The sequence below is a fragment of the Sorghum bicolor genome, chromosome 9 (genome assembly GCF_000003195.3).
Source record: "Sorghum bicolor cultivar BTx623 chromosome 9, Sorghum_bicolor_NCBIv3, whole genome shotgun sequence".
Lineage (NCBI taxonomy): Eukaryota > Viridiplantae > Streptophyta > Magnoliopsida > Poales > Poaceae > Sorghum > Sorghum bicolor.
The window spans coordinates 49,112,318-49,139,616 of NC_012878.2; the positions used below are offsets into that span (position 1 = coordinate 49,112,318).

The following is a 27,299-nucleotide window of genomic DNA, read 5'->3' on the forward strand; positions in this document are numbered from 1 at the left end:
AATGACACAAGCACTTTACTAGAGTTACCTTTCGGCTCTCCACCGGGGAAGGTACAAGACCCCTCACAATCACCGGGAGATGGCCACGAACAATCACCAACTCGTGCCAATCCTCCTCCGCTGCTCCAAGCCGTCTAGGTGGCGGCAACCACCAAGAGTAACAAGAAAACCGCAACCAAAACGATCCCCAAGTGCCACTAGATGCAATCACTCAAGCAAATGCACTTGGAATCACTCCCAATCTCACAAAGATGTATAATCTATGAAGGAGATGAGTGGGAGGTGTTTGCTTAGGCTCACAAGGATGTCTAGTAGTCAAGAATGCCAAGAGAGTGAGCCCTAAGCCGGCCAACAACTATTTATAGACCCCTCAAACAAACAGAGCCGTTGGCTCTTTCACTGGACAAAACTCGGGGTCACCGGACGCTCTTAAAGGGGCACCGGACGCTCAACACCAGCGTCCGGTGCTCCAACGTCAGCCGCGTGTCAGAGTCTAACGGTAACCTGTAGAGCACCGGACGCTGTGCACACCGGACTCATGCGCAGAGAGTTCCGCAAACCTGCGGGTCATCGGACGCTAAGCACCGGTAGCATCCGGTGCTCACCGGACCCATGCGCAGACAGGGTCGCAAAATGCCCGCACACCGGACACTAACCACCGGACGCTCCCTCAGCGTCTGGTGCTTCCAGTCAAACACTCTGGCCGAAGTCAGATAGCACCGGACGCATGAACAGGAGCTCCCCTGCGTCCGGTGAGCATCGTTCGGTGCTTGACCCCAGCACCACAGCACATCGGACGCAAAGCCTCTGCGTCCGGGCCTCAACGGCCAGCGTTCGGTGAGTGTTTCTCAGCGAGGAACACTCCCGCGACTTCTCCAAATTTCCCACCGGCGCAATAGAAAATATACACTTCATTTTCTCAATGCATGCACATGAACAATGACACCTAGTGACACTTGATAACCGCTTAGCCAAAGAATTCCCCTCTTTATAGTACGGCTATCTATCCTAAATGTGATCACACCCTCTATGGTGTCTTGATCACCAAAACCAAAACCCTAAGCAATACCTTTGCCTTGATCTCAATAGAGTTCTGTTTTTCTCTTTCTTTTTTTCCAAGTTGAGCACTTGATCATCTTGTGGTCATCACCATCATCACCATGATCATCACTTGCTCCATCACTTAGCATGTACCAACTTCATTAAGTCTACACACACTTAGTATAGAGGTTAGTACTAGGGTTTCATCAATTATCCAAAACCAAACTAGGGCTTTCACCCGCTCATTTTGTTCTATATGTTGTGATTTTGTGCTCTTTCTCTTTGATATAACTTGTGAATTGAGATATGTTTTGCTTGAAACAACGAAATTGTATGCTGTTTCTTTCATATGCTGTGATTTGTGAAAAAAATTGACCTTTGTTAAAAAAAACTGGTAAATTGAGACACGATATGCTTGTCGGGCTATGGGTCGGCCCGACCCGACCGGGCTGAACGGGCGGCACGGCCCGGAAAAATGGCCCACGAACCGGACCATGGGCCGCACCCTCGGCCCGCAGCACGGTGGTGGCCCGACCCGGTCGGCCCGTGGCCCGACCCGTGCCGTGCCGGCCCGGCTCGATCGGGCTGCGGGCCGTGCCGACCCGGCCCGTTGTACATCTATACCTTCTAGTGTGAAGATTCATATCATCTATCAAAGCAAAAGGATTCATGTAGGTGTGCACTGTCAATGGGAAAATGATTTTATTGCCCTTAATCGAAATAGTAGCTTGTTTTTAAATGTAATGTCAAAGCCATGGGTAATAGGAAAATTGTATAGGAATAATCGAAGACTCACTCCACTATAATATCCCCTGAAATCATGTGCCTTTTTTCCGACATGAATATATATATATATATATATATAACTAGGAGGATTCTCCGCGTGTTGCTACGAGTATGAAGAAGGAATTTAAATAGGTCAAAAATGTTAATCCCTAAGAAACAAAGATGTATATGTAAGGTGTTAGTAATGCAACAATAGATGTTAATAAATAATATGGTTTGCTAATGTGAATAGCTTAAATGAAGACATAAGGCATGTGTTAGTTGAATGTGTTAGTGGATGTTGATGTGAACTTTTTATATGGCAAGCTAGTTGAATGTGCTATGTGCTTGTGGGATATTCTAGTGGATGCTGGCATGGACACTTTGCATGGTAAAATAAATAGCCAGCGAGGTTTATCTTTATAAGAGATATAGATTGAGTTAAATGTACTCATTTGTGCTTGTGTGAATATTCACCAACAAGAGGAGTGAGGAGGAACACAATTGAGACACCAATTTTTCTCCCAAGGTTCACGTACTAGCCGGCACGCTACGTCCCCGTTGTGTCGACCAACATTTGGTGGTTCGGTGGCTAAGAGGTGTAGCACGAACCTCGTCCTCACTAGGACACCACAAGAACCTACCCACAAGTGAGGTAACTCAATGACACGAGCAATTCACTAGAGTTACCTTTCGGCTCTCTGCCGGGGAAGGTACAAGACCCCTCACAATCACCGGGAGATGGCCATGAATAATCACCAACTCGTGCCAAAGCTCCTCCGCTGCTCCAAGCCGTCTAGGTGGCGGCACCCACCAAGAGTAACAAGAAGACCGCAGCTAGAACGATCCCCAAGTGCCACTAGATGCAATCACTCAAGCAAATGCACTTGGAATCACTCCCAATCTCACAAAGATGTAAATCTATGAAGGAGTGGGAGGTGTTTGCTTAGGCTCACAAGGATTTTATGTATGCTAGAATGCCAAGAGTTGAGCCCTAAGCCGGCCAAACACGTATTTATAGACCCCTCAAACAAATAGAGCCGTTGTCTCTTTCATTAGGCAAACTACGGGGTCACCGGACGCTACATAGGAGGCACCGGACGCTCAACCCCTACGTCCGGTGCTCCAGAAACGGTCATGTGTCGCCTTTTGAAAAATCTCGCGTCAGAGTCTAACGGTAACCTGCAGAGCACCGAACGCTCCTAAGTTGGCACTGGACGCGTCCGGTGCACACCGGTCTTAAACGCAGGGAGGTTCGCAAAACGTGCAGAGCACCGGACGCTGAGCACCGGACCGTCCAGTGCTCATCGGACTTAAACCCAGGGAGGAAACCAAATGGACCTCACACCGGACACGTACCACCGGACGCACAAGGCTGCGTCCGGTGCCTGTCGTCCGGTGGCTTACCCTAGCTGGGCCAGGCACTGACAGCACCGGACGCACAGACTCAGTGTCCGATGCCTCAATGGCCAGCGTCCGGTGAGTTTTCCTCAGCGAGAAACACTCCCGAGACTTCTCCAAATTTTCTCACCGGCGCAATAGAAGATATGCACTTCATTTTCTCAAAAAGCGCCGAATCCCTCCTCCCAAGCTCGGCGGGTCTCTCTACCCTTCAAACTCCACCTCCTTCTCAAAGCGTGCTAACACCACAATGTGTAAACCAACAGTGCACGTGTGTTAGTATTTTCACAATCATTTTCTTCGAAGGAGTTAAGTTAGCTCACTAGGTTCTAAATGCATGCACATGAACAATGACACCTAGTGACACTTGATAACCGCTTAGCCAAAGAATTCCCCTCTTTATAGTACGGCTATCCATCCTAAATGTGATCACACCCTCTATGGTGTCTTGATCACCAAAACCAAAACCCTAAGCAATACCTTTGCCTTGATCTCAATAGAGTTTTGTTTTTCTCTTTCTTTTTTTCCAAGTTGAGCACTTGATCATCTTGTGGTCATCACCATCATCACTTGCTCCATCACTTAGCATGTACCAACTTCATTAAGTCTACACACACTTAGTATAGAGGTTAGTACTAGGGTTTCATCAATTATCCAAAACCAAACTAGGGCTTTCAACATCTCCTCTAAAGGAAAAACTCAACTTCCTATGTCAATCGCATGCACCTCCTTGTCAAGAACTCACCCCATATAGTCCCCTTGTCGAGAACTCACCCCATATAGTCTCGTTCTGAACTCCTCAAACTATCATACTTGTCACATCTCGTTCTGCTCAACATTGCTCTTTTTTTAGATTTACACAGTACAACGTTGATGCCACAACACACATGTATACTTACTCCTATGAACACATCTACACAAACCTACTCATATGAGCATATTCGTTGTGAAGTAAATGAATGCCCTCAATAGAATGGTTGTTCAGATTGAATTCATAGTTAAACAGGCCAAGGTGAAATTTGTTGTACTTTAGGGAGCTAGTGATGTTGGATGATAAGTTGGCAACGACAAGCTAGGTAGCAGCTTGTGCTATTGTGTTGTGGCACAATGCATTTGCTTTATCAGAGGGTTTATCTAGTAGTTTTAAAAGAAAAAAGAAAAAAAGAGAGGGTTTGTCTGGTGCTCTAATATCTGGATTTGGTGTCACCATAGGATATGTTGCCTTTTTTCTTCCAAAGAATGGATCTATTGTCTGATATGGAGTCCTCTTGCATAACTTAATATTGGTGAGAAATGCGAGATAGTACAGTTGACATGTCCGAACTATCTGTATCGAGGCGTTTTGTAGTATAGTATATCTGATAGCCAATCTTTGACCATGTTAAGCTAGTTCTATTTTAGTTTATTGCAATGTTCATGCACATGAGCATATTCTTGCTTACTAAGGAATGGAAAACTAGTTGAGCCTTGTTTAGTTTCCTAGGTGAAAAGTTTTTGGATACTCTAGCACTTTCATTTATCTTTGGCAATTATTGTCTAACCATGGACTAACTAGGTTTAAAAGATTCATCTCGCAAATTACAGGTAACTGTGCAATTAGTTAAAATTTTATCTATATTTAATGTTTCATGCATGTGTCATAAGATTTGAAGTGATGGGAAATCTTGAAATTTTTTTAGATTTTGGGTGGAACTAAACAATGCCTTGGTACATTTTTACCAATTAGAAAACCATTTTGCACAGACCTTTCCTTTATATTTTTTCTTAGGTAATTTTGATAGTTGAAAAATACTCCTATATGGAAAATATTAAAGAATCAGTGTTACTACTATCTGGCTCTCCCTTTTTTTTTGGGGGGGGGGGAGGGGGTTAGTTGAAACCACTAAAAAAAATCACAATTTGATCCTTTTTCGTGGGTTTGAGTTGAAATCATGAAAAATGTACCAACCCCATATGCATTTTTGTTAATTGCGTTAGGGTTGCATGAGGTTTGTCTCATGCTGTTTGGCATAGGAGTTCAAGCCTGCTTATGGAACCTTAGTTCAACTAAGAGAACTACGTGAGTAACCTGTGTGGATTGCCTTGCATCTTTAGAAAGCCAGAAGTCATTATTTTACTCATAATCATAAATATTTGGTTCCTTGTGAGATAGTAAAAGGACTACAGATTCCATTGGCACAGGAGTTTAAGACTTCTTATGGGACCTTAGTTTAACTGTGAGGACTAAAATAAATTTTGCGCTGTTGTATTCACCCTCGTAACTTGTAAGACAGCAAAAATATTTGTAGATTCGACAATCAGATGCATAAAATGGAGTGTGCTAGCTAGCATAAAGCAAGCGTGAATTAAGCATGACGTTCACTTATTTGAAAAGTCATAACTGAAAGTATTGTTTGTTGATTTATTATGAAAGTACTAAATATTTAACAGATTTAGCAGATAAACTTAAATGAACATGCTTGCCTAGATATGGTTTGCAGCCATGCGAGCTGCAGTGTTTACCTCAGCATCGGACGGGCGATGTGAGACCACCCTGTCTTGGTGGTATGCCACTTCCTTTGTGGCTAAGAAATTCGGCACGGGCCTATTTGGAAGGTAGCAAACCGAACCATCCTTGTTGACTTAGCTAAGGAACAATAGCTCCTGGTCCTTGTATTCAAATGCCTTGTCACCTTTTCGTTTTCCCTAAGTTATTATTATATTACAAACGAACTTAAAAAGAAGAGCAATAGAAATAACACCACGACAAATAGACACAAAAAATGCCTCACATATTTTTGACTATAAAATTACTGTTATATTTACATATATCTACCTGAAGCATTATAAAAAATAAACAAAAATTATTCTATATAGAAGAGGCAAAATTTTTTACCTCTGGTATTTTTTAATTTGATCTCCCTTGCTAATTATACCATGTTTAGGTTATGTACTCATTTCAAACTCCATCTGACAAAAAAAATTAGGACTCCTTATCCGTGTCACACAAGGTAAAGTATCATATCGCTATCCGGTATCCAGGCCGCACATGTATAGAACCAAATCTAGATTCTAGATCTATCCAAAACAGTCCCTCGTTAAAAAAAAATAATAAACAAGGTCAATCTATTAATTTTCCCTACAAAAGATTTTGTTACTAAATTGTTGATGCAATATTGATTACAAAAAGTTTATTTTCATTAAAATCTAAATCAATCAGTAGTACATGAACTAAATCTTGATCAGTTTGTTGTAGTTTGTTATCTAATCCAGTCTAAATAAATGTATTTTTGGAATCATCGATGATGACTGCCATGTAAAAAATCAAGAGAGGTCTCTCGTCATAATCGTCATCGCACAAATTAATTCTTGAGACGTCAACAAATAACTGCTTGCAGACTATAATAAAACATTTTATGGGTCTAAAAAAGTCACAAAATATTATGGATATCATAGTCATAGTAAAATTATATATTTCAAGTTTTATACAAAGGATAAATTATAAATAGAAATATGTCATTACCATTGTCCCTTCCCATTAAGGTTTGAAAGTTTTATTTTTCTTCCATTGCAACGCACGGGCATATTTTACTAGTATATAAAAAATAATAATAATATGTAAAGAACATCATTAGATTAATTTTGAAGTACATTTTCATAATACTTTTTAAGATATAAATGTTAATAAATCTGGTTAATTTCAGAATTAATTGGCTCCTCAAGGTTTATATTATTTTTGAATGAGTCAGAATTAATTGGCTCCTCAGGTCTTGTTTAGTTCCTAAAAAATTTTGTAAATTTTTTTAGATTTTCTATCACATCAAATTTTTAAATATATACATAGAGTATTAAATATAGATGAAATAAAAATTAATTATACAGTTCACCTATTATTTGTAGATAAATCTTTTAAGTTTTGTTAGTTTATAATTAAATAATATTTATCAAATATAAACAAGAGTGCACGTAATATTTTGAAACTAAACAAAGCCTCGAGGTCTCCGAAGTACCGGAGGACCTAAACGGAAAAAACGAAGGGACGGGCTGGAGGCTGGAGCTGGTAAAAGCCCGTCCTCCCCCGTGGTTTCGGTCACCTCCTCGCTTTCCTTCTTCACTTGGTATCTAACGCAATCAGCGGGGAACCCCAAACCCTAATCCTCTCCATCCGCGACGCCGGAGACAGCCGTGTCGGAGCTCGGTTCTCGGGGTTCTGCATCGATTCTGTTATCTAGGTTTCTCAGATGGGCGATCTCAAGGAGGTTTTCCGCTCCCTCCAAGAACTCTTCCCTCAGGTGCGTACGATCGGTTCTCGTCCGTGTCTCGCGTATAGCCTTTGAGATGTCATGTGTGAAGGGCTGCAAAATAAGTTTTTTTTCGTGAATGTATTTTTTTTGGTAGCTGAGGGTACTAGGGTAGGGTGACTAGCCCTAGGAGGCTAGGACACACATGGACTGGGTAAATACCGGTGGGATTAGGAGCTGCTAATTGCGGTGAGATTCGATTCGATTTTAGTGGTTTTGGAGGGATCGGATACGATTATTTGATGATTAGATCAAATTTAGGGGCTTTATCTGTTGGGTTCATGGGCAGCCTGAATTGCAATGTTTTTGCCGTTCCTGTCTGTTTTCCGAGGTCAAATTTGTGTGATACCGCTTTTCTGCAGGTTGATCATCGTATACTGAAGGCTATCGCAATTGAGCACCGTAAAGATGTTGATTCCGCGGTGGTTGCTGTCCTTGATGAAGTCATGCCATCCATGACTGGTTCGGCTGGAGCTTTGTCTACCCATCGAGAAGGGTTGCCATCTATGGATGATTCTGTTGGGAATTTGTTTGCTAATCGCAGCACATGTGAAGTGGGAAGTTCATCGTCTGCTGGTGAGTATGAAATCCAAACTTTTAGTCTTTTGCACCTTTTTTTTCCTTCCGATGTTTGGCCCCATTTGTACTCTAGTGTTAGCCTTAAAGGTGTTAGGATCCCTGGGATGTTTTTTTACATATATAGTGTATTTGTAGTACTGTAAAAATAAAGTAGTTGTGCTAAAGATATAGGGGGGGTGTTTGGGACTGCTCTGCTCCACGTTTTTTAGCTCCGCTCCACGTTTTTTAGCCAAATGGTTTCAGGTCCATGCACTTAGTTCGAGGAAAAAGGGTGGAGTTGTGAGAGCACCTAAAGAGGTACTCCACAAACTCTAGTTTTTTGTGGAGCTGCTCCACGGTGGAGTTTGTTGAGCAGTCCCAAACACCCCCATACTCCCTCCATTCTGTTTTACCCGGCGCGAGAGGCATGACACCAGATACCAAGATGACGTACTAGTTCAGCGATAGTAACCACCTTGCGGCATGCATGGAGTAACCACCTTGCGGCATGCAGGGATGTATTAACTCTCCGTTGCCTACCTGTTGCGCTTTTTTCTCTCCCACCCGAGTAATTAAATTATCCTTGATAACCCAGCTCGCCTCCTATTCTAGCAGAATTGAAAAATGGGTGTGCGCCTGGTAAAACGGAATGGAGGGAGTATTGATGATAGCTTGCATATTCTTCTGCACTGGCAGTATTTCCCATATATATATTTTAGTAATTATTACGAGGTTTACAATATGGTTGAAAGGTCCCCAAAGACACATGCATGAAATTGTGCCATTTGGCTCATTTACTACTGTACCAGTGGTGTTTAAACTTATTCAGTGCTCCTGTTACGTTATAGTAATTATGTAAGGCTGTTGAGGTTTTACTTTCTTGTGTGTGGGTAAATTTTATTTTGAACCACTCCGCACTCAAAAGCTTGGTTCAGTTTAGAGATGTTCTGTGCGTAGCCCTTTTTGTTCTTCATTGATCATAATCAACATTTCTTGACTTTGCAAACGGGCTTCTAGCTGAGTTGGTTAGGTGATTCTAGTAGCACTTCTCAGATCTTGGGTTTGACTCCCCGTTGGAGCGAATTTCAGGCTTGGCTTGGGTTGAATATACTGGGGAGGTCTGTTCCACAGTATTTCTTTCCAAAAAAAAAACATTTTCTTGAATTTACACTAACTGAGTTGGCTGTTGCCACAAATTAGGACATGATATACATATCGATGAGATTGATGTAAGTGTTCACTCTGCGCAACACACTTCTTCTGGGGAGGTCAAAACTTGCAAGCAAGAAAACATAAACATTGAATATGTGGGAAGAGTTGCATCAATCGAAGGGGTCAGTGAGCAACTAAATCTACATTCTGATCCTATCCCAAATGACGGTCAGCATGATTTGATTCCCAACCTTGATGTGCTATCTTCAAATACCAATCCAGAGAAACAGTTGGCTAACACAGATAATGAAGTTGGATACGGTGGATTGTCAAGTGAATGTTTTTCTCAACCACCGACAGGGGAAGACGGTGGTGATATCCCACAATCCCATGATCAAGATCCTAATAAGATTATTCCAGTTGGGGATTACTTCCCCCAGAACACTTCAATGAAGTTCTTCAGTGGTTATGAGGACATAAATTTTGATGATGACCTTTTGCCTCTTGGTTCTAATGATCAAATATCTTCTGGAATTTTGGGTACTGAAAAAGATTCTTTTGCACCTGTGCTGGATGTTCCTGGCCGAGATAAAGAAGAATCCTCAGTTGGGACTTCTGGATTTATAGAACAGAAGGACACCAGCAGTGTTGCAGATATGCTTCCTGATCTTAATTTGAATCATTTTGCTTCTACGGCTTCAGCTCACTCAAGCCATTCTGTTAGTATTGAGTCTCTTGAGGATTCTGTTGCTGATGCCAGAAGCAATAAGGTAACGTATTATGCTTGCTGTGCACTGGTCTTTTTATTATGCATAATGTAGATATTAATTTTCAACTGTACATTCTCTACCATGTCCCTGTCATGTGTGTGTGCCCACTAGCACTGGATATTAGTAGAACATTCATTTGGATTGATGGTGACTCCCTCTCTCTTTTTTTTATCTTGTTTGGCCTTCCCTGAGAAATAAAGCGAGTATATTGGACTAAAAAGTGCATGAAATACATGCCTAACCTATTTTTGTTTTGTAATTTTGTTATGTTTTTTGTGACAAGTATTTAGGACCAAATTTCACATATTTTTTTTTCATTATTTCTCTAAAACGCCACATGCTCATTTTTGAGTAAACATGCCAGATTCTCAAGCATAAAAGACCTGTACAACCACCATATTTACTAGCTGGGGGTTATTTGGTTGGTCACAAGTACACAAAACATGCACTAAGCATGTCCATTTTTACATAGAAGAGGATAGTGGTATTCTTCTGCACTAGGTTTAATAGATAGGTGTATCATCTTAGGATGAAAAGGGCACAAGATCACCACCCCTTAGATTGATGAGAGCCACTTCAAGCCATACTGGACATTAATCAGTATTCTGAGCCCTACCTAATTACATACTCCCTCCATTCCAAATTATAAGACACGTTGGCTTTTCTAGATACATAGCTTATACTATGCACTTAGATATACATAGTCAAAACAATGTATCTAGAAAAGCCAAAACATCCTATAATTTGGAATGGGGGGAGTATTTTATTTAAGCTGCTGTGCTACATTTTTCCAAAAGATTTTATGTCTTGAATCCTTTATTTGGTTTCCTATATTAGGATATGTTTCTTTCTCATATGAGCCTGAATTTTCTTAATAATGAGGACTGTTAATAGTTCCTCAAAAGTCAAAACTTCTATGCGAGCTATATTTCTCACTTTCTGACGCTTTCTCAAGTTTTAAACACCACTTTCTATGTACAATGTGCATTCCAATGATTAACTATCATATTGTTGTTGAGGTTGGTGGCTCATTCTTGTGCTTTTGATATAATGCAGAATGATCTGTTACCTTCTCTAGAGTTGGTTACAAAAATGATAGAGGATGTTGAGCTTCTTGAAGAAAAGGCTAAAGTAGCCAAGCATGAAGCATCTGTTGCTGGGACAGGCATTCTGACCAAAGTTGAGGAGCTCAGAGAAATGTTAACTCATGCAAAGGAAGCAAATGATATGGTCTTTCCCTCTGACTTAATATTTCATCAATCATCATCATTTTATAAAACATCTCGATCTGCCTAGGGTCATGGCACAGGTTATCTGACAATTTTTCTATCTACAGCATGCTGGCGAGGTTTTCGGTGAGAAAGCTATTTTAACCACAGAGGCACGTGAGCTTCAATCACGACTTCAGAGGCTTTCAGATGAGAGGAATAAATATCTGGTGATAATTGAAGAGGTATATTGTTTCTTTGGTGCTGGTATCACACTGGAGTTGACACAATAACTATCATCCTGCATAAACTAAAAGTTAATACTCTCTCTTTTCCAAATTATAAGTTGATTTGACTTTTTTTGGCACATCCAATTCTATGTATGTAGATATATATTATGTCTAGATACATAGCAAATTTGATGTACCAAAAAATTCAATGCAACTTATAATTTGGAATGGAGGGAGTAATAATCTTTAAAGTTTAAAGTGTGATATTGAAGAACTGCCACCTTTTAGTTTATATAGTTGGCATGTTTATTCGTCAATTTGGAAAACCTATATTTTTCTACTCTGGTTTAAGTTTTCATACCAAAACATGGAACTGTTGGTCTGTTCAGCTATGGTTTCCTTATTTTTCATATGCAGAATTGATTTTATTTGATCTGACTTGAATTATACTTTTTTTTTGATAACATCAATACTAAAACCTATAGTGGCCATGTAATTGATTGCATTACATTATAAAAGCTGAGTTGATGCTAAATTTGATATTTAAATTTAATTTATATAGATACGCCAAACTCTTGATGAAAGATTGGCTGCTGCACAACAAGAAATTGCAGCAGCTGAGAAAGAAAAGATTGAAAAGGAGGCTGCTGCTCAGGCACTACTTGATGAACAGGAAAAGACGATGAATTCTATTGTTGAAGAATCAAGAAAGCTGCAGATAGCAGCTGAGGAGAACCTGAAGGTATTATCTGCTTTCTTTATCCAGTATAATATGGGTTTTGAATTTTGACAATTTTATTTTATGTGTTTTTCCTTGTTTTTGTAATTTATAAAACATGCTGCCCGTGTATAATAGATCTTGATTTGCTCTATATATCTAATAATATACTCCTGTGTATAATGGATGATATACTCCTGAGGCGAGGAGTACAGTCACGTGTTATTGTCCACACATATAATAGGATATATAAATTTGCAGAACGATTTTTTTACAACAAACAATTGTTTACTGATGTTTATAATCAAATTGTTTGTACAGTTGAAGGAATTCTTGGTTGAGCGGGGGCAAATTGTTGATATGCTGCAGTAAGTTGTCATTCCATCTCAGCCACTTCAGTGCTGTTAAACTTTTCAATACTAGTCCTGTTCAAACTTTGAATTGTTTTATTTTTTATCTTTCAAAGATTCTCATGAGCATACCACTCCACGTATTAAGATGGATACCTGTTATAATAGTCATTCAGATACATAGGAACTGAAGCAAACATTAAAATAATTCTCATTTAACATTATTTTTTTATTCTTTTCAAGCCATGTCTTGTCTGCACTGTACAATAAAGTCCCACCCTGCCTGCTCAAATATGATTTAGAGCTATGATAGCAGTAGACAATCTTAAGTGTTTATGAACTCTAAATCTGCAACCAACCCTGTAATTCATGTCCTTGAAATCATTGCAGAGGTGAGATGGCCGTGATCTGTGAGGACGTTTCGTTGCTCAAGCGAGTGGTGGATGAGCGCCTATCATTGAGCAAGTTGCAGCGCTCAGCTATGTCGAGCCTCTCTTCTTCACTGCATTCTTCTCAACACAAGAGCTGGACTTCCTCGGATAGGACTACTGAAGCAATGGAGTCTCCAGATAAGCGCACCCTTGTTGAACCTGCAAGCCCAGTGTGCAAAGATCTGGATGGCGATGACGACGAGTGCACTGTGGAAGTGTCATATGGCAACGACACTGGTAAAGGTATCTTGAAGCGCGTGAATTCCAAGGAGGACGGTGATGGATGGGAGCTTTGCTGAAGATGTTCAGGAATAGCGGCCTTGCCAGATGATGCTGAACTGCTGAAGCATAGAAAATATGAACTAGCAATAATGGTGTATAAACGTTTTACTAGTCCGGTGCTAATCTAGTCGTTTTCATATGAAATCGGCGAACTGTCGTGGAACTGAGTCACTGGCTCACCGCAGCAGTATGTGAGATGAGTCCAACTGCAGCTTGATGTGGTATATATAAAAGTGAACATTTCAGCTGCCTCTGCTGCCGAAATTTTAAGTTGTTTCTAATCTTGTTCCATGTTAAATATCTCTGATTTTTACTATGTTTTTTAATAAATATTAAAACATCTATATAGTAACAAATACACTATCGATACTTGCATGGTGGATTTAATGAAACTAATTTGACTATGTAGATGGTGGTGACTATTGTCAGAAATGGTGTGAGCAGATTCATCCACATTAGAAGGATATTCACCACCTTACTAAATAATGCCTGCATATTTTGTATTTCTAAAATTTATGCGTAGGAGACTGCCTATGGTGGCGTCAATGTGTCAAAAGTAACTTTCTACCACTGCTGTAGCAAATTGAGCCTTGTTTAGTTCATCCCCTAAACTTTACTTCCTATCTCATCAAATGTTTGGATATAGACTAAAAAAAATAACTAACTGTACAAATTGACTATTATATGAGATAAATCTTTTAAGCTGAGTTAGTCTATAATTTGATAATATGGTATTTACAGTAAAGCTGTAATAAACAAGTAATATTGATAGATTAATTAGGTTTAATAAATTCGTCTTGTGAAGCATTAAAGATCTCTATAATTTGTTTTATTATTACTTTGGTCGATAATCTCTGGTTGCACTGTTGCATTGATAAGTTATTATGACTTGAGCTCACAAGAAGCTTCGGATGTCCAAAGCGGTTGGACGCAGCCTTCCGAGTTCTGATTCTGACGCGGTGGCGCCGCCCTAGACGAAGGCAATTGGGTCGCGTTCGCGTGTGGCCTTGCGGGTCGCGACTCTCGAAAGAGCAGCAGACGCGCAACGCAGACACGCTTGCGTTGCGTTGTGTGTGTTTTGATAAGGACGCTCGCGTCGTGGTAGGCCAAGGTCTTGTTTAGTTTCGACCGTAGCACTTTCGTTTATTTATGATAAATATTATTTAATTATAGACTAACTAGAATGAAAAGATTCGTCTCGTGATTTACAGCTAAACTGTGTAATTAGTTTTTTTATCTATATTTAATGTTTGTGCCATAAGATTCGATGTGACGGAGAATCTTGAAAGCTTTTTGATTTTCAGGGTAAACTAAACAAGGCCAAGGCCCAAAGGGTCGAGAAGGGAGCGGAGAAACGACAAGCCGATCTCCGCGTCGGGCTCCCTTTGTCATCACCCACCGCCCGATCCCAAAGCGCTGACGGCTCTGATGGGATCACGCGTCGCTGTCCCCCTCCACTCCAACCTGCCCCCACCACCCGGTTCCCCCTTCGCTTTCCTTCCTCCCCCACCAGTCCCCACCCGCGCCCACCACCGTCCGAAGCAAAGCGAGCACGAGGCAGCACAAGCGCAGAGCGCAGAGCAGCCAAGCGCCACACGCCGACGCCGAACCAACCAACCAACCAGCTGGTAGTAGTAGTAGGTTCTCGCCCTTCGCCGCGATGCCTCGCTGCGCGGTCGTCGTCCTCTTCGCCGCGGTGCTCCTCGCGGCCTCCGCCGCCGCGGTCTCCGGGTTCCACCTCGGCGGGGACGAGAGCGGCCTCGTCAGGGGCGTGCTCGCCGCGCTCCGCGAGCGGGCCGAGGCCGAGGACGCCGCGCGCTTCGCCGTCGCCCACCACAACAAGAACCAGGTGCGTGCGTGCGTGCGTGTGCCCCTCCAGCCTCCCTCCTCGTCTCTCCTCTCCACCCTGTCGACACCAATTCCATCAGTGTGTCTGTGGACTCTCTGTGTACCATGGATATGAGATGAGTGAATCGCATTGACTTGCGAGGTGACGTCACCCAGTTAGGTCAATGAACCTCCACTCTCGAGTGGGGAAAAAAAGGTTTGGTCGATGAATTCGCTACCGGGCTTCAGTTGCATCAACTTCTAGGGGTCCCTAATAAACTTCGATTTGCTAGAGTTCAGTTTCGATTTCGAGATCTGATGTCTCAACTGTATGCGAAAACATATGATGAGCCAGAGCCGTTAGAAAAGTGGAAACGCATGCAGCGTCTAGCAATTGGGTCATTGTCTCATGTTATTCCAAGACTCGGAAAGTTGGGAGTGTTTTCTCATAGTAGGATGATCTCTCAATGGATCTACACCACGTCCACGCTGGGTTTCTTCTGAGTTCTGCATAACGGTTTGGAGAATTTTCTTGTACAGGGTGCTGCTTTGGAGTTTACAAGGGTGCTCAAATCTAAGCGGCAGGTGGTGACCGGGACCCTGCATGACCTGATACTGGAGGCAGCTGATGCTGGAAAAAAGAGTCTGTACAGAGCAAAGGTTTGGGTGAAGCCGTGGGAGGATTTCAAGTCTGTTGTGGAGTTTCGCCTTGTTGGAGACTCTGAATCTGAATCCGAGTCTTCTGTCACTTCTGATGTTAGCTCTGGGCAAGGTATTGTTGGTATCCAGTGTTTGGATAATATATATTTGTTGCTAATTATCCAACATGATCTACCGGGATTAATAAATAAACATGGTTTTTTATTGTTTTCAGCGATTGCCAAGCTCTCTCTTGAAGCAGACATTGCACAAGAGGAGGCTCACCTGCACACCATTGAGAATGATGGACTTTCCGGCGATTTCGCATCATCCTCTTAGGTATGATGTCATCTATTTTCATCTTCTTGTGCAACGGGTGTCATTTCTTGTCTCTTGCTATTTGGTTAACCGACCTATGACCACACGAGTCAAGGACAGGCTGCCAGTGATGCTAATGAATGTAACCATGTTATTGTTTTGATCTTTCATGGGTATCTTGTATAGTAGTGTCTCAGTACATGATGCAAACTAAACTATGTTTGTATAGTTGCTTTTATCTTTGTCATGCTATTGTGGAACTAAGAAGTATCTAATGCTGATGTGGGACCTTATTGTTGGCATCTGTTGGGATTTAGTTATGTCGTTTTTTATGGAAACCCAAAAGGCCTTGATTAAAATGACACTCTTCAAGTAGTCATGTGACGCAGTCTGGTACTGGTGCTTTGGGTCCATATCAAACCGTGTGCTATCGGTAGAAAAATGCATACAATGTTTTGTTAAGAAACTAAATAGCAGGAAGCACACATTAACGCCAGACACTGCCCCAAGAGAAATATTTGCATCATGCAGTGCTTTTAGCTTTTGTCTGCAACTATTTATATAATTCACACAAAGTATTTGTGTATCTTGTAATTCTATGTGAAAAAACAGTGGCATAGCTCAGGAATCTAGTTCATAATCGGATTCTTTTCAGGAACCATATAATATCCAATGCTCCGATGAACAATATCTGTATCCTTATATGTGGTGTGCTGTGGTTGCATCAGTCTTCAGAAAATAACTTTCTTTTTGAGGACCAACTGGACTCTGTATCTCTGTCTGTTTATTTGCTTTCTGATGCATACATCACAAATTGGTATTTAAAACTTGCGATCCAAGTTACTTGATATTAGATCACTGTTTTCTTTGATGTATTAATGTGAGTACTCTAGCAAAGAAAACCCCATCTTTAGTTTTCTCATGTCCATACTATTCTATTACCAGTTTCTTCATTTTGCTTTTTTGGTTCTATAATGCAGCATTCTGCAAACACAATGTGATTTAAGTTTTGACTCGTCCCTCATTTTCAGACATACTTGGTGTGACTAGGATTCCAGGCAAGGATGGAAAGCGTGAAGGTTTTAAATGAAGTTTTAGGTATTTAGAATGCTATATCGTAGATTGCTGTCAAGCTGAAATGCTTTGCCTTGTTTACTGGAATATGTATATTTCGTTTGTAACGTGGGAGCATAGAACTGTATGTTTCGGTTTTTTGCACTGTCCATTTCCGTGTCTGTATATAAGGAGGTTCTGTCTGTGTACGGCAGAGTACTTCAACTGCATATATATATATATATATGTAATGCAAAATTGTCGTCTGGTTTCAAGTAAATTTCTATCCAACAAGACGAAATTGCTGTTTCAAAATTCGGTCACTAGACTAGATGGCTGACAGCTGTCCAGTACGTATCATTTGGGAATACAGCCGAGTGCCGCTCGCCTAGCATTCTGGTACATACCAGGAATCTTTGCACCGTATGAAGTTCTTACAAAAACTCGTGGTTTCCAGCCTTTGTACATATAGGCCTATTGAGGCCTTGTTTAGTTTCAACATGAAAAGTATTTGGGTTCACGTTAAATATGTTGGCACATATTTGAAGTACTAAACATAGATTAATAAAAAAAATAACATAGCTCACCTGAAAACTGTGAGACTAATTTATTAAGTCTAATTAATCCGCCATTAACACATTGTAGCAGTTATGACTAATCATGAACTAATTAGGCTTAAAAGATTCGTCTCACGATTTACAATCAACTATGCAATTAGTTTTTTGTTTTCGTCTATATTTAATGTTTAATGCATGTTTTTAAAGATTCGATGTGATAGATGAAAAATTTTTAGGTGGGAAATTATAAACAAAGCCTGAGATGTGGTACCTGCTAAAATTAGCTATGTCGTCCCAGCTAATAGTTCAAAATAAACTACTACATTAAATTGAAGTTGTGTCGGACTTTTAAGATGCATTTATTTGCTACGTATCTAAATATATATTATATCTAGATATATATTAAAAAAAAATTTAGAAAAGAAAATAAAATGGCTTATAATTTGAAATGGAAGAAGTATTTGACGAATAAAATATTAATTAGCACTATTTAGCTAACAGTCTACTCCCTCCGTCCCAGAAAGAATCAATTCCTAAGATCCGTGCCAGTCAAACTTTTTAAAGTTTGACTAACTTTATAGAAAAGAGTAACAACATCTATAATATAAAATACACATTATATGAAAATATATTCTATGATGAATCTAATAATACTAATTTGATACTATAAATCTTAGCATTTTTTTCTAGAAATTTGGTCAAAGTTTAAAAAGTTTGACTTAGAACAACTCTAGAAATTGACTCTTTCGTGGACGGAGGGAGTAATTGAATTCGCTGGTAGTGGTAGCTATTAGTTTATGTTTAATATTAGCTATCTAGTTAATAACCTGTTCGCTTGAGCTTATCTACGGAATCTGACAGCCATTCAACAATGTTTTTCTCTCGAAATAAATTAGCGAATAGTACTTTCAGCCATAGGAGGCTCAACTAGTACCATATCCACTAAAAGTTGGGTGCACTAGTGGTTTTGTCTTTATATTCTTTATTTTTTATTCGCAATTTGTAGGGCAATGTGGTTGGGGACGGTAAAAGTGTCTCTTTTGCAATCTATTATCTAGGTTGTAATAGACAGTGGATAGTTATTAGCTGGGTGCAGGATGTCAAACTAACAACTACTTGGGGGATCAACGAGGCTTAAGAGCATTTCTAATGGTTTGCTAAACACACTTGCTATCTTGTATAATTTAGCAAAACTAGACAAATGATCTCTCCAATGGTTCGCTAAACAACTGGCCAAAAAATAGCAACCTGCCATTCTCCAACCATCCACGCGCAAATTTGTGCACTTTCTCCCGCTTGCCATCGCGTGGTGCGGGCGCCGCGACCTCCTCTCCCGCGCGAGTCAGGAAATTTCATTGTAGGCCTGATCATCATAGCATTTTTTGTCACATCAATCACAAACATAGCAGCTGCTTTTATTTAAATGCAACACACACACACTTGCTACTTCGTGCATAGGAACAATTGATCGATCAATCTTCACATTGATGTAGACCTGCGCAGCGGCGGCCACCAGGTACGACACACAGGACATAAACATACAGCAAAAAACAGTTGGATCTGTTTGGAGTGGGTCCATTTTTCCTAATTTTGCCAAGCCCAAATACCAAACTATTGGAGATACTAATTTTTCACTTGCTATATGTGGGGGTATAAACCCCTATACCCTTACGGCTAGACTTCAGCCAGGAAGCTTGGCTCACTACGAGACGAGTTCAAGGCTTGATCCGACAGCTCGGAGTTTCGCGCAAGGAAACAAGACGTGGAGATCAAGCAGGATTCTAGTCGGTTAGAATAGGAATTGATATCGAATTATCCATGGCAATTGTAACCGACTAGGATTAGTTTCCAGATCTGTAACCCTGCCCTCCAGACTATATAAGGAGGGGCAAGGGACCCCCTAGGACAGATTATCTCTCAACACAATCCAATACAACCAGACGCAGGACGTAGGTATTACGCCAACTCGGCGGCCGAACCTGGATAAAAAGCTTGTCCGTGTCTTGCGTCACCATCGAGTTCGTAGTTTGCGCACCGTCTGCCGATAAACTACTACCGTGGGTATACCCCAAGGTAGACTGCCGACTAGCTTTCGTCGACAGTGGCGCGCCAGGTAGGGGGTGTGCGTGCAACTTTTCCGGCGAACAAGATGGTCACGATCCCAGCTTCCGCGACCGTGCCCGAAGGCCTCACGTTCACCGTCGGCCAGATCACGTGGACGACGTGCAGCGGCGGCTTCGCGACCACGGTTCCGAAAGAGATCCAGATCCAATCTGAGATCACGCCGTCTCCGACCACACGCATGACGGCACCAAGCTCCCGACCACCGTTCCCGCTCTACAAGGGAAAGGAGATCGACTGCTCGGACCTCCTCCAAGCGCTCGATCGCGCTGACTCCAAGCTACTCGAAGTCTCCCAACTAATAGATGGAGTTCTGCGCCGGCCCGACCAAGCTGCTCGAGCGGATTTTTCGAAACTCCGCCGTCCAACTCGTGTCGCCACACACGAACGGCTGGGAACGTCCCTGACGATAACCTCAACCTCCTCAGGACGATCCGTCGAGCTCAAAAAGGAAGACTATCCTTGCGGCCTGAACAACTCGGCCTCTGTTTACTCACAGCATGTCCAATCCGTTTTCAGCAAAGCGGGCTGGTCGCCGACAAGGAACAATCGTTACCATGTCAACATGGTGACCATCCGAGAGCTACGGGACGGCCAGGTTTCCAGCACCAACTCAAGCACCGGCTCCGTCCCCACCGAGGTTATAAACACCGAAGACGAGGGCTACGACCTGGATTTTCCTTCACACCCTTCGGGTTTCGACCGATTCCCGATATTTCCCCCCCGGCGAGGGGATATTGTGTTCAATGTCAGCGCCGACGAACCGGCTGTTGACGGAGAAACAGATGACCAGAGGCAACTCCGCGAACAGCGTAACGCCGATCGCGCCCGACGGCGTGCGGACGAGCAACAACAGATGCCACCAAGTAACCTCAACGATGCCTTTGACATGGTCGGGGACCAGCCGGTCTACAAAACGCCAAGCGCCAACGTGGCTGTCGCCATGGCCAACCTGGATCGGCTTCCTGACACCCCCGAATGCCAGGGAGTCCGGACCAGCATCCGAGCACACCTGATCGCCGCAATGGGACAGACAGCCACTCTGCTCAAGAGAGTCCAGGACGTTTCTTATACGGAAGCCGCCTCCGACCAGACTAATCGTAGCCGGGCCTCACCCAGCAGGCGTCGCCGCAGCCGCTCCCCCGACAACCATCGAGGGGACTCACGGCGCGACGATGGTGGTCGGGACGCCGATGGCCGCTGCCAGCAGAACCGCGCACGCGGCCAAGAAGAAAATCAACACAGGGATCTCCGCCACAACATCCCTCCCAAAGATGCCCGGGACCGCATCAACAGGCGCGCCGCAGAGAGGGCAGTCCACGAAAACCTGCGCCGCATCGAGTACGATGCAACTCACGGTCCTCCGGGCCTAAGGCAGTTCTCCTCACACCTCCGCCAGGTCGTGTGGCCCCGCAATTTCAAACTCGAAAAACTTAAAAAATACGACGGCAAGGAAAATCCAGAGAACTGGATCACTCTCTATGAAATCGCCGTCCGATCAGCGGCAGGAGATGAGCACGTCATGGCTAACTACTTCCCCGTAGTCCTCGACCAGGCTGGTCATCAGTGGCTTCTCGGCTTGCCCGAGGACTCCTTCGACTCTTGGGAAGAGCTACGACAGGCTTTCATCGACAACTTCATCGCCACATGCGAGCAGCCCGGAAACAAGTATGACCTTGAAAGGATAAGAGACAGGAAGAATGAACCTCTGCGCGATTACATCCGACGATTCTCGGATATGCGCCTCAAAATCCCGAAGATTTCTCATGACGAGGCCATATCAGCCTTTATCAAGGGCTTACGTTTCCATGAAGCGCTGAGGAACAAGCTGTTGCGTAAGCGTCCATCAACGGTAGCAGAGCTCCTCGCCACGGCTAAAAATTATGCCGATGCTGATGACGCAGAAAAACTAATCCGAGACGATGCGAGAGGCACCGACCAGCCCTCCCGGCGAGATGACGGTCGTGGCCGCTACGACAACAGAAATCACCGTCGCTCCGACAATCGCGATCACCGAGAGGGTTGGGATCGGCGGCGCGACAGCCGCGACGACTTCAGAGGAAAGCGCCCTCGCGAATACGACCACGAAGTAAACACGGTCAAACGTCCCAATGGACGACGGGACTACCAAGACGACTACAACAAAACGTTGAAGGGACTGTGCCAGCTACACCCAAAGTCTAACCATACCATGGAAGAGTGCCGCGTCCTCAAAAATATCTATACACGGCGGGCCGCCCAAGAAGACACCGCCAAGAAAAGTAACAAACGCGACGGGCACGACCACGAAGATGAGGATGAGGACCAAGACAGGGACCCCCGACACCAATACGTCAGCCCCACCGACGTGGTCCACTCCATTTTCGGGGGCAAGGTCTCCACTGAGTCCAAGCGAGAAAGAAAGCTGTTGAAGAGAGCCTGCCTCAACATAGACAGCACGGACGGGCTGATCGCAGATCCAAAATTTCCCGCCTGGTCCCACAGGGAGATCGCGTTCAGCAGGAAGGACCAGTGGGCCGCTATCCCAGAGCCGGGTCGTTTCCCACTAATTCTTGATCCTTGCATCAATAGCATCAGATTCGAGCGCGTGCTCGTGGACGGGGGAAGCTCCATTGACATCCTCTTCCGCAACAGCCTGCCCGCCCTCAAGATATCACCGGCCCAACTAAAACCTTACGACGCCCAATTCTGGGGGGTTCTGCCAGGTCAAAGTTCGGTGCCCCTCGGACAGATAACATTGCCTGTCCAATTCGGCACACCCGATCACTTCCGGACGGAGTTCATCAACTTCGTAGTCGCGGACTTCGACGGGACCTACCACGCCATACTGGGCCGCCCATCGCTGACAAAGTTCATGGCAGTCCCGCACTACTCATACCTAGTGCTTAAGATGCCCACGGAGAAGGGTGTCCTGACCGTCAGAGGCAACGTCTACACTGCGTACACCTGCGAAGAAGAAAGTTTCAAGATCACCGAGGCAATTGACCTCTCAATCCGCATGGCGGAAACAGCAAACCAAGCCGCACAGCTGCCCCCCGACCAGCTCCGATTACCCGAGCAGGAGACAGCCAGAAAGAATTCGAAATCCAAGGAGTACAAAGAAGTGCAGCTGGTCGAAGGCAACCCCGAGAAGACAGCCCTCATCGGGGCTAACCTGGATCCAAAATAGGAAGACGCGCTCGTCAGGTTTCTAAGGGACAACGTGAGCGTTTTCGCATGGAAACCCGCAGACATGCCCGGTGTCCCACGAAACCTGATCGAGCACTCCTTAAACGTCTCGAAGACCGCAAGACCAATCAAGCAAAAACTGCGACGGTTCGCTCGTGACAAAAAGGAGGCTATTAGGACAGAAATAACACGGCTTCTAGCAGCCGGATTCATAAAAGAAGTGTATCATCCCGATTGGCTCGCCAATCCGGTTCTTGTACGCAAAAAGAATAATGAATGGAGAATGTGCGTTGATTACACCGATCTCAACAAACACTGTCCTAAAGATCCTTTTGGTCTTCCTCGCATCGACGAGGTGGTCGACTCAACGGCCGGATGCGAACTCCTCTCCTTTCTAGATTGCTACTCTGGTTATCACCAGATCTCGTTAAAGGAAGAAGATCAGATCAAAACATCCTTCATCACACCCTTCGGCGCATACTGTTACACTACCATGTCTTTCGGACTTAAAAACGCCGGGGCCACTTATCAAAGGGCCATCCAGCAATGCCTCCACGACGAGATTCGCGATGACCTCGTCGAGGCCTATGTGGACGACGTGGTCGTAAAAACAAGGGACGCGAGCACCCTAATCGACAACTTAGACCGAACCTTCAAGGCACTCAATAGGTACAAGTGGAAGCTCAACCCCAAGAAATGCATTTTCGGCGTTCCTTCCGGTCTACTGCTCGGCAACGTCGTCAGTTGCGACGGCATACGACCAAACCCTTCAAAAGTCAAAGCCGTACTCGACATGCGACCACCGAAGAACGTCAAGGATATTCAGAAGCTAACCGGATGCATGGCCGCCCTCAGTCGTTTCATCTCAAGGCTGGGAGAAAAAGGCCTCCCTTTCTTCAAACTACTGAAAGCGTCAGAAAAATTCTCTTGGACAGAAGAAGCCGACGCTGCGTTCACTCAGCTTAAGACCTTCCTCACTTCACCGCCTGTCCTCACAGCGCCTCAGCCCAATGAAGACCTACTCCTTTACATTGCTGCAACCGACAGGGTTGTTTCCACGGCAATAGTGGTCGAGCGAGATGAACCAGGTCACGTCTTCAAGGTCCAGAGACCCGTTTACTTCATAAGTGAAGTTTTAAACGAATCCAAGGCCAGGTACCCACAAATACAGAAGCTTATATACGCCATCCTGATAACGTCAAGAAAGCTGAAGCACTACTTCGACGGCCATCGAGTCCTGGTGACAACCAGCTTTCCTCTCGGGGACATCCTGCGCAATAAAGACGCCAATGGCAGAATCGTGAAATGGGCAATGGAATTATGTCCATTTTCCCTAGAGTTCCAGAGTCGCACCACTGTCAAGTCTCAAGCCCTGGTCGATTTCATTGCCGAATGGACGGATCTCAACGAGCCTTCCGTTCCAGATGTCTCAGACCACTGGTCAATGTTCTTTGATGGGTCCTTGAACATCAACGGTGCAGGCGCTGGGATATTGTTCGTATCACCAAACAAGGACAAACTCCGCTACGTCCTTCGGATCCTTTTTCCGGCGTCAAACAATGTCGCCGAATACGAAGCATGCTTACATGGCGTACGACTAGCCGTTGAACTGGGGGTCAAGCGCCTCTATGTCTACGGCGACTCCGCTTTGGTCATCAACCAGCTCAACAAGGAGTGGGACGCAACCCACGAGAAGATGGATCTCTACTGCAAAGAAATTCGCAAATGGGAAACTAACTTCTATGGCATAGAGTACATCCACGTGGTCCGGGATAAGAACCAAGCAGCAGATGCGTTTTCAAAGTTAGGCTCATCTCGGGCCCAAATCTCGCGGGGTATTTTCGTCCAGGACATCCATGAGCCGAGCGTAGGCTCCCCCCTGGTCGACAAACAACCCACCGAGGCAATGCTCATAGATGATGCCACTCCGACAAACGGTGGGCGTGACTGGCGTACCCCGTTCATCAAATACATATCAGACGGGACAGGCTTTCAGGACAAAACAGAGAACGAGCGTCTCATCCGACGATCAAAGAACTACATCCTGGTCGACGGAAAACTCATGCGGAAAAACGCAAGCTCCGAAGTACTGCTCAAGTGCATACCCCAAGATGATGGTATCAAGCTCTTGGAAGACATACACGCCGGATCCTGCGGCAACCACGCCGCATCTAGAACGCTGGTCGGAAAGGCTTTCCGAGCAGGTTTTTATTGGCCAACCGCGGTCAGCGACGCAGAAAAACTGGTTCGGCATTGCGAAGGATGTCAGTTTTTCGCTAAGAGGACCCACGTACCTGCCCATGAAATTCAAACCATCCCGTCGTCTTGGCCCTTTGCTTGCTGGGGGCTCGACATGATCGGACCATTCAAACCAGCCCCGGGCAATTTCAAGTTTGTCTTCGTGTTAATCGACAAGTTCTCCAAGTGGATTGAATACATGCCCCTGGTCAAGGCAACCTCCGAGAAGGCTGTGGAGTTCCTCAATCAAATCATACACAGATTCGGCATTCCGAACAGCATAATCACCGACCTGGGCACTCAGTTTACTGGCACCACTTTTTGGGATTTCTGCGATGACAGAGGCATAGTCATAAAATATGTGTCAGTGGCACATCCACGTGCCAACGGTCAAGTTGAACGTGCTAACGGAATGATCGTTGACGCCCTAAAGAAAAGGCTGTACACCGAAAACGACAGAGCACCCGGTCGATGGATGAAAGAATTGCCGGCTGTGGTCTGGGGCCTCCGAACTCAGACCAGTCGAAACACAGGGGTGTCTCCCTACTTCATGGTGTACGGTGCAGAGGCGGTCTTGCCGTCCGACATACACTTCGGATCTCTTAGAATCGAGCACTTCGACCAGGCGACCGCCGACAACGCCAAAGGACTCGAAATCAATTGCATGGAGGAAAAGCGTTTAGTGTCGTGTCTCCGAACAGCAAAATATCTCGCAGCAGTCAGGCGATACTACAACAGGAATGTCAAGGACCGTTCTTTCGTGGTCGGCGATCTGGTGCTTCGATGGAAAACAAGCCAGGAGGGAATGCACAAGCTATCCACTCCCTGGGAAGGACCCTTCGTGGTGACCGAGGTCACACGACCTACGTCCTACAGATTGGCATACCCAGACGGAACACGAGTGCCTAACTCTTGGCACATCGACAAACTGCGACGTTTCTATCCATAAAGTTTTAATGACTTTCTTTTGTAAGTATCTTATAATTTTTGATAATGAAATTCTCTATTTTTGGCCCATACCTTGTCACACACAGCACTCGGCAAAATTCCTGCAACGGATGCTCTTGGCGACAACCAAGACAAATACGGTGACACGTCACTCAGATATTCTTACAGCGCTCAAAACAACAGTCATGACAAAAAGCAAACTTTATTACAAACTTTACATACAAAGTTTACAATAAATACCCTGACGGGCAAACACTAGTCTATTCCTACAGACTACTTTATTGGCCTGGCTGCTCGGGCTGATCACCCGCCTGGCCCTGCTGCCCGGACGAAGGGGTCGGGGCCACCGGCGCCTGGCTGGTCGAGACCGCAGGCGTCGACCGCCCATCTCCCGCAACGGACGCGCCCGACAACTCCCTGGCCGACCTATCTGAGCTCGGCTGGTCTGTAGGAGTGGCCGTTCCGCACAGATTGATGTCGCCGATCACTGTCGACGACAAGTCCAGCAGATTACCCCGAAGTTCGTCCGCTTCCTGTGGGCCGACTTCCTTCGGGTACCCCTTCTCCAGCCTGCTCAAGTCGACCAGGGGGTAGTGGGCGCGCACCATGCTGAGGACGTGCGCGCCGGCAAACTCCCCGGCGTCCTTCACAAACTGCTGGAGCCAGTCCCACGCCCGTTGCGCCTTCTCGACCGGGGTCAACTGCGGCGCGCGGGGCTGGCTCTCCGGGAGCTCGGGACTGATCAGGTCTAGGACCGGGGACACTCCTTTCCAGATCCTGCAACAGTTGACCTTCCAGGAGTCCCGGTCCTTGATCAGGTCATCCAGGTGCTTTTTGGTGTTCGCCTTGAGCACTGCAAACGAAACGAAATGTTACTTTCGGCATACCAGACAAATAAAGGGGCAGGCAGCAACCAACAAGGCGGCACCCATTACCAGATAGCTCCCGGTCTTTTCGACCCAATTCCTCTTCTGCTCGCCGCCCGGACTCCAGCGCACCGGCGAGCTGTTGGCTGAGCTGCTCCTTCTCTTGTTGGAGGCTCGCCACCTCCTCCTCCAAGTCTGCGTGAATCCTAAACTGGTCAGCAAAGCAAACTATACAAGTACGCGAAGCTGCTCGGAGCGTGTGACTAACCTTCCTGCAGCCGGTACTGGTCGGCCAGACGACGAGCGAGGTCGAGACGACGCTCCTTTTCGGCACTCATCTCGACCACCTTCTCCCCGACCTCCGCGCGCAACCGGTCT

General features: G+C 44.6%; 2 protein-coding genes across 2 annotated transcripts; both read left to right on the forward strand.

Annotated features, from left to right (window-relative positions):
* LOC8085128 lies at positions 7,233-13,467 on the forward strand. The gene is made up of 8 exons (XM_002439746.2): positions 7,233-7,478; positions 7,850-8,063; positions 9,246-9,967; positions 11,024-11,197; positions 11,304-11,420; positions 11,968-12,147; positions 12,445-12,491; positions 12,864-13,467. Exons 1-8 carry the CDS (start codon positions 7,428-7,430, stop codon positions 13,201-13,203), a joined length of 1,845 nt encoding a protein of 614 aa, XP_002439791.1. The 5' UTR covers positions 7,233-7,427; the 3' UTR covers positions 13,204-13,467.
* Positions 14,711-17,303, forward strand: LOC8076946 (cysteine proteinase inhibitor 3). The gene is made up of 4 exons (XM_002439747.2): positions 14,711-15,035; positions 15,554-15,785; positions 15,888-15,991; positions 17,002-17,303. The coding sequence occupies exons 1-3, from the start codon at positions 14,847-14,849 to the stop codon at positions 15,989-15,991; spliced, it is 525 nt and encodes a 174-aa protein (XP_002439792.1). The 5' UTR covers positions 14,711-14,846; the 3' UTR covers positions 17,002-17,303.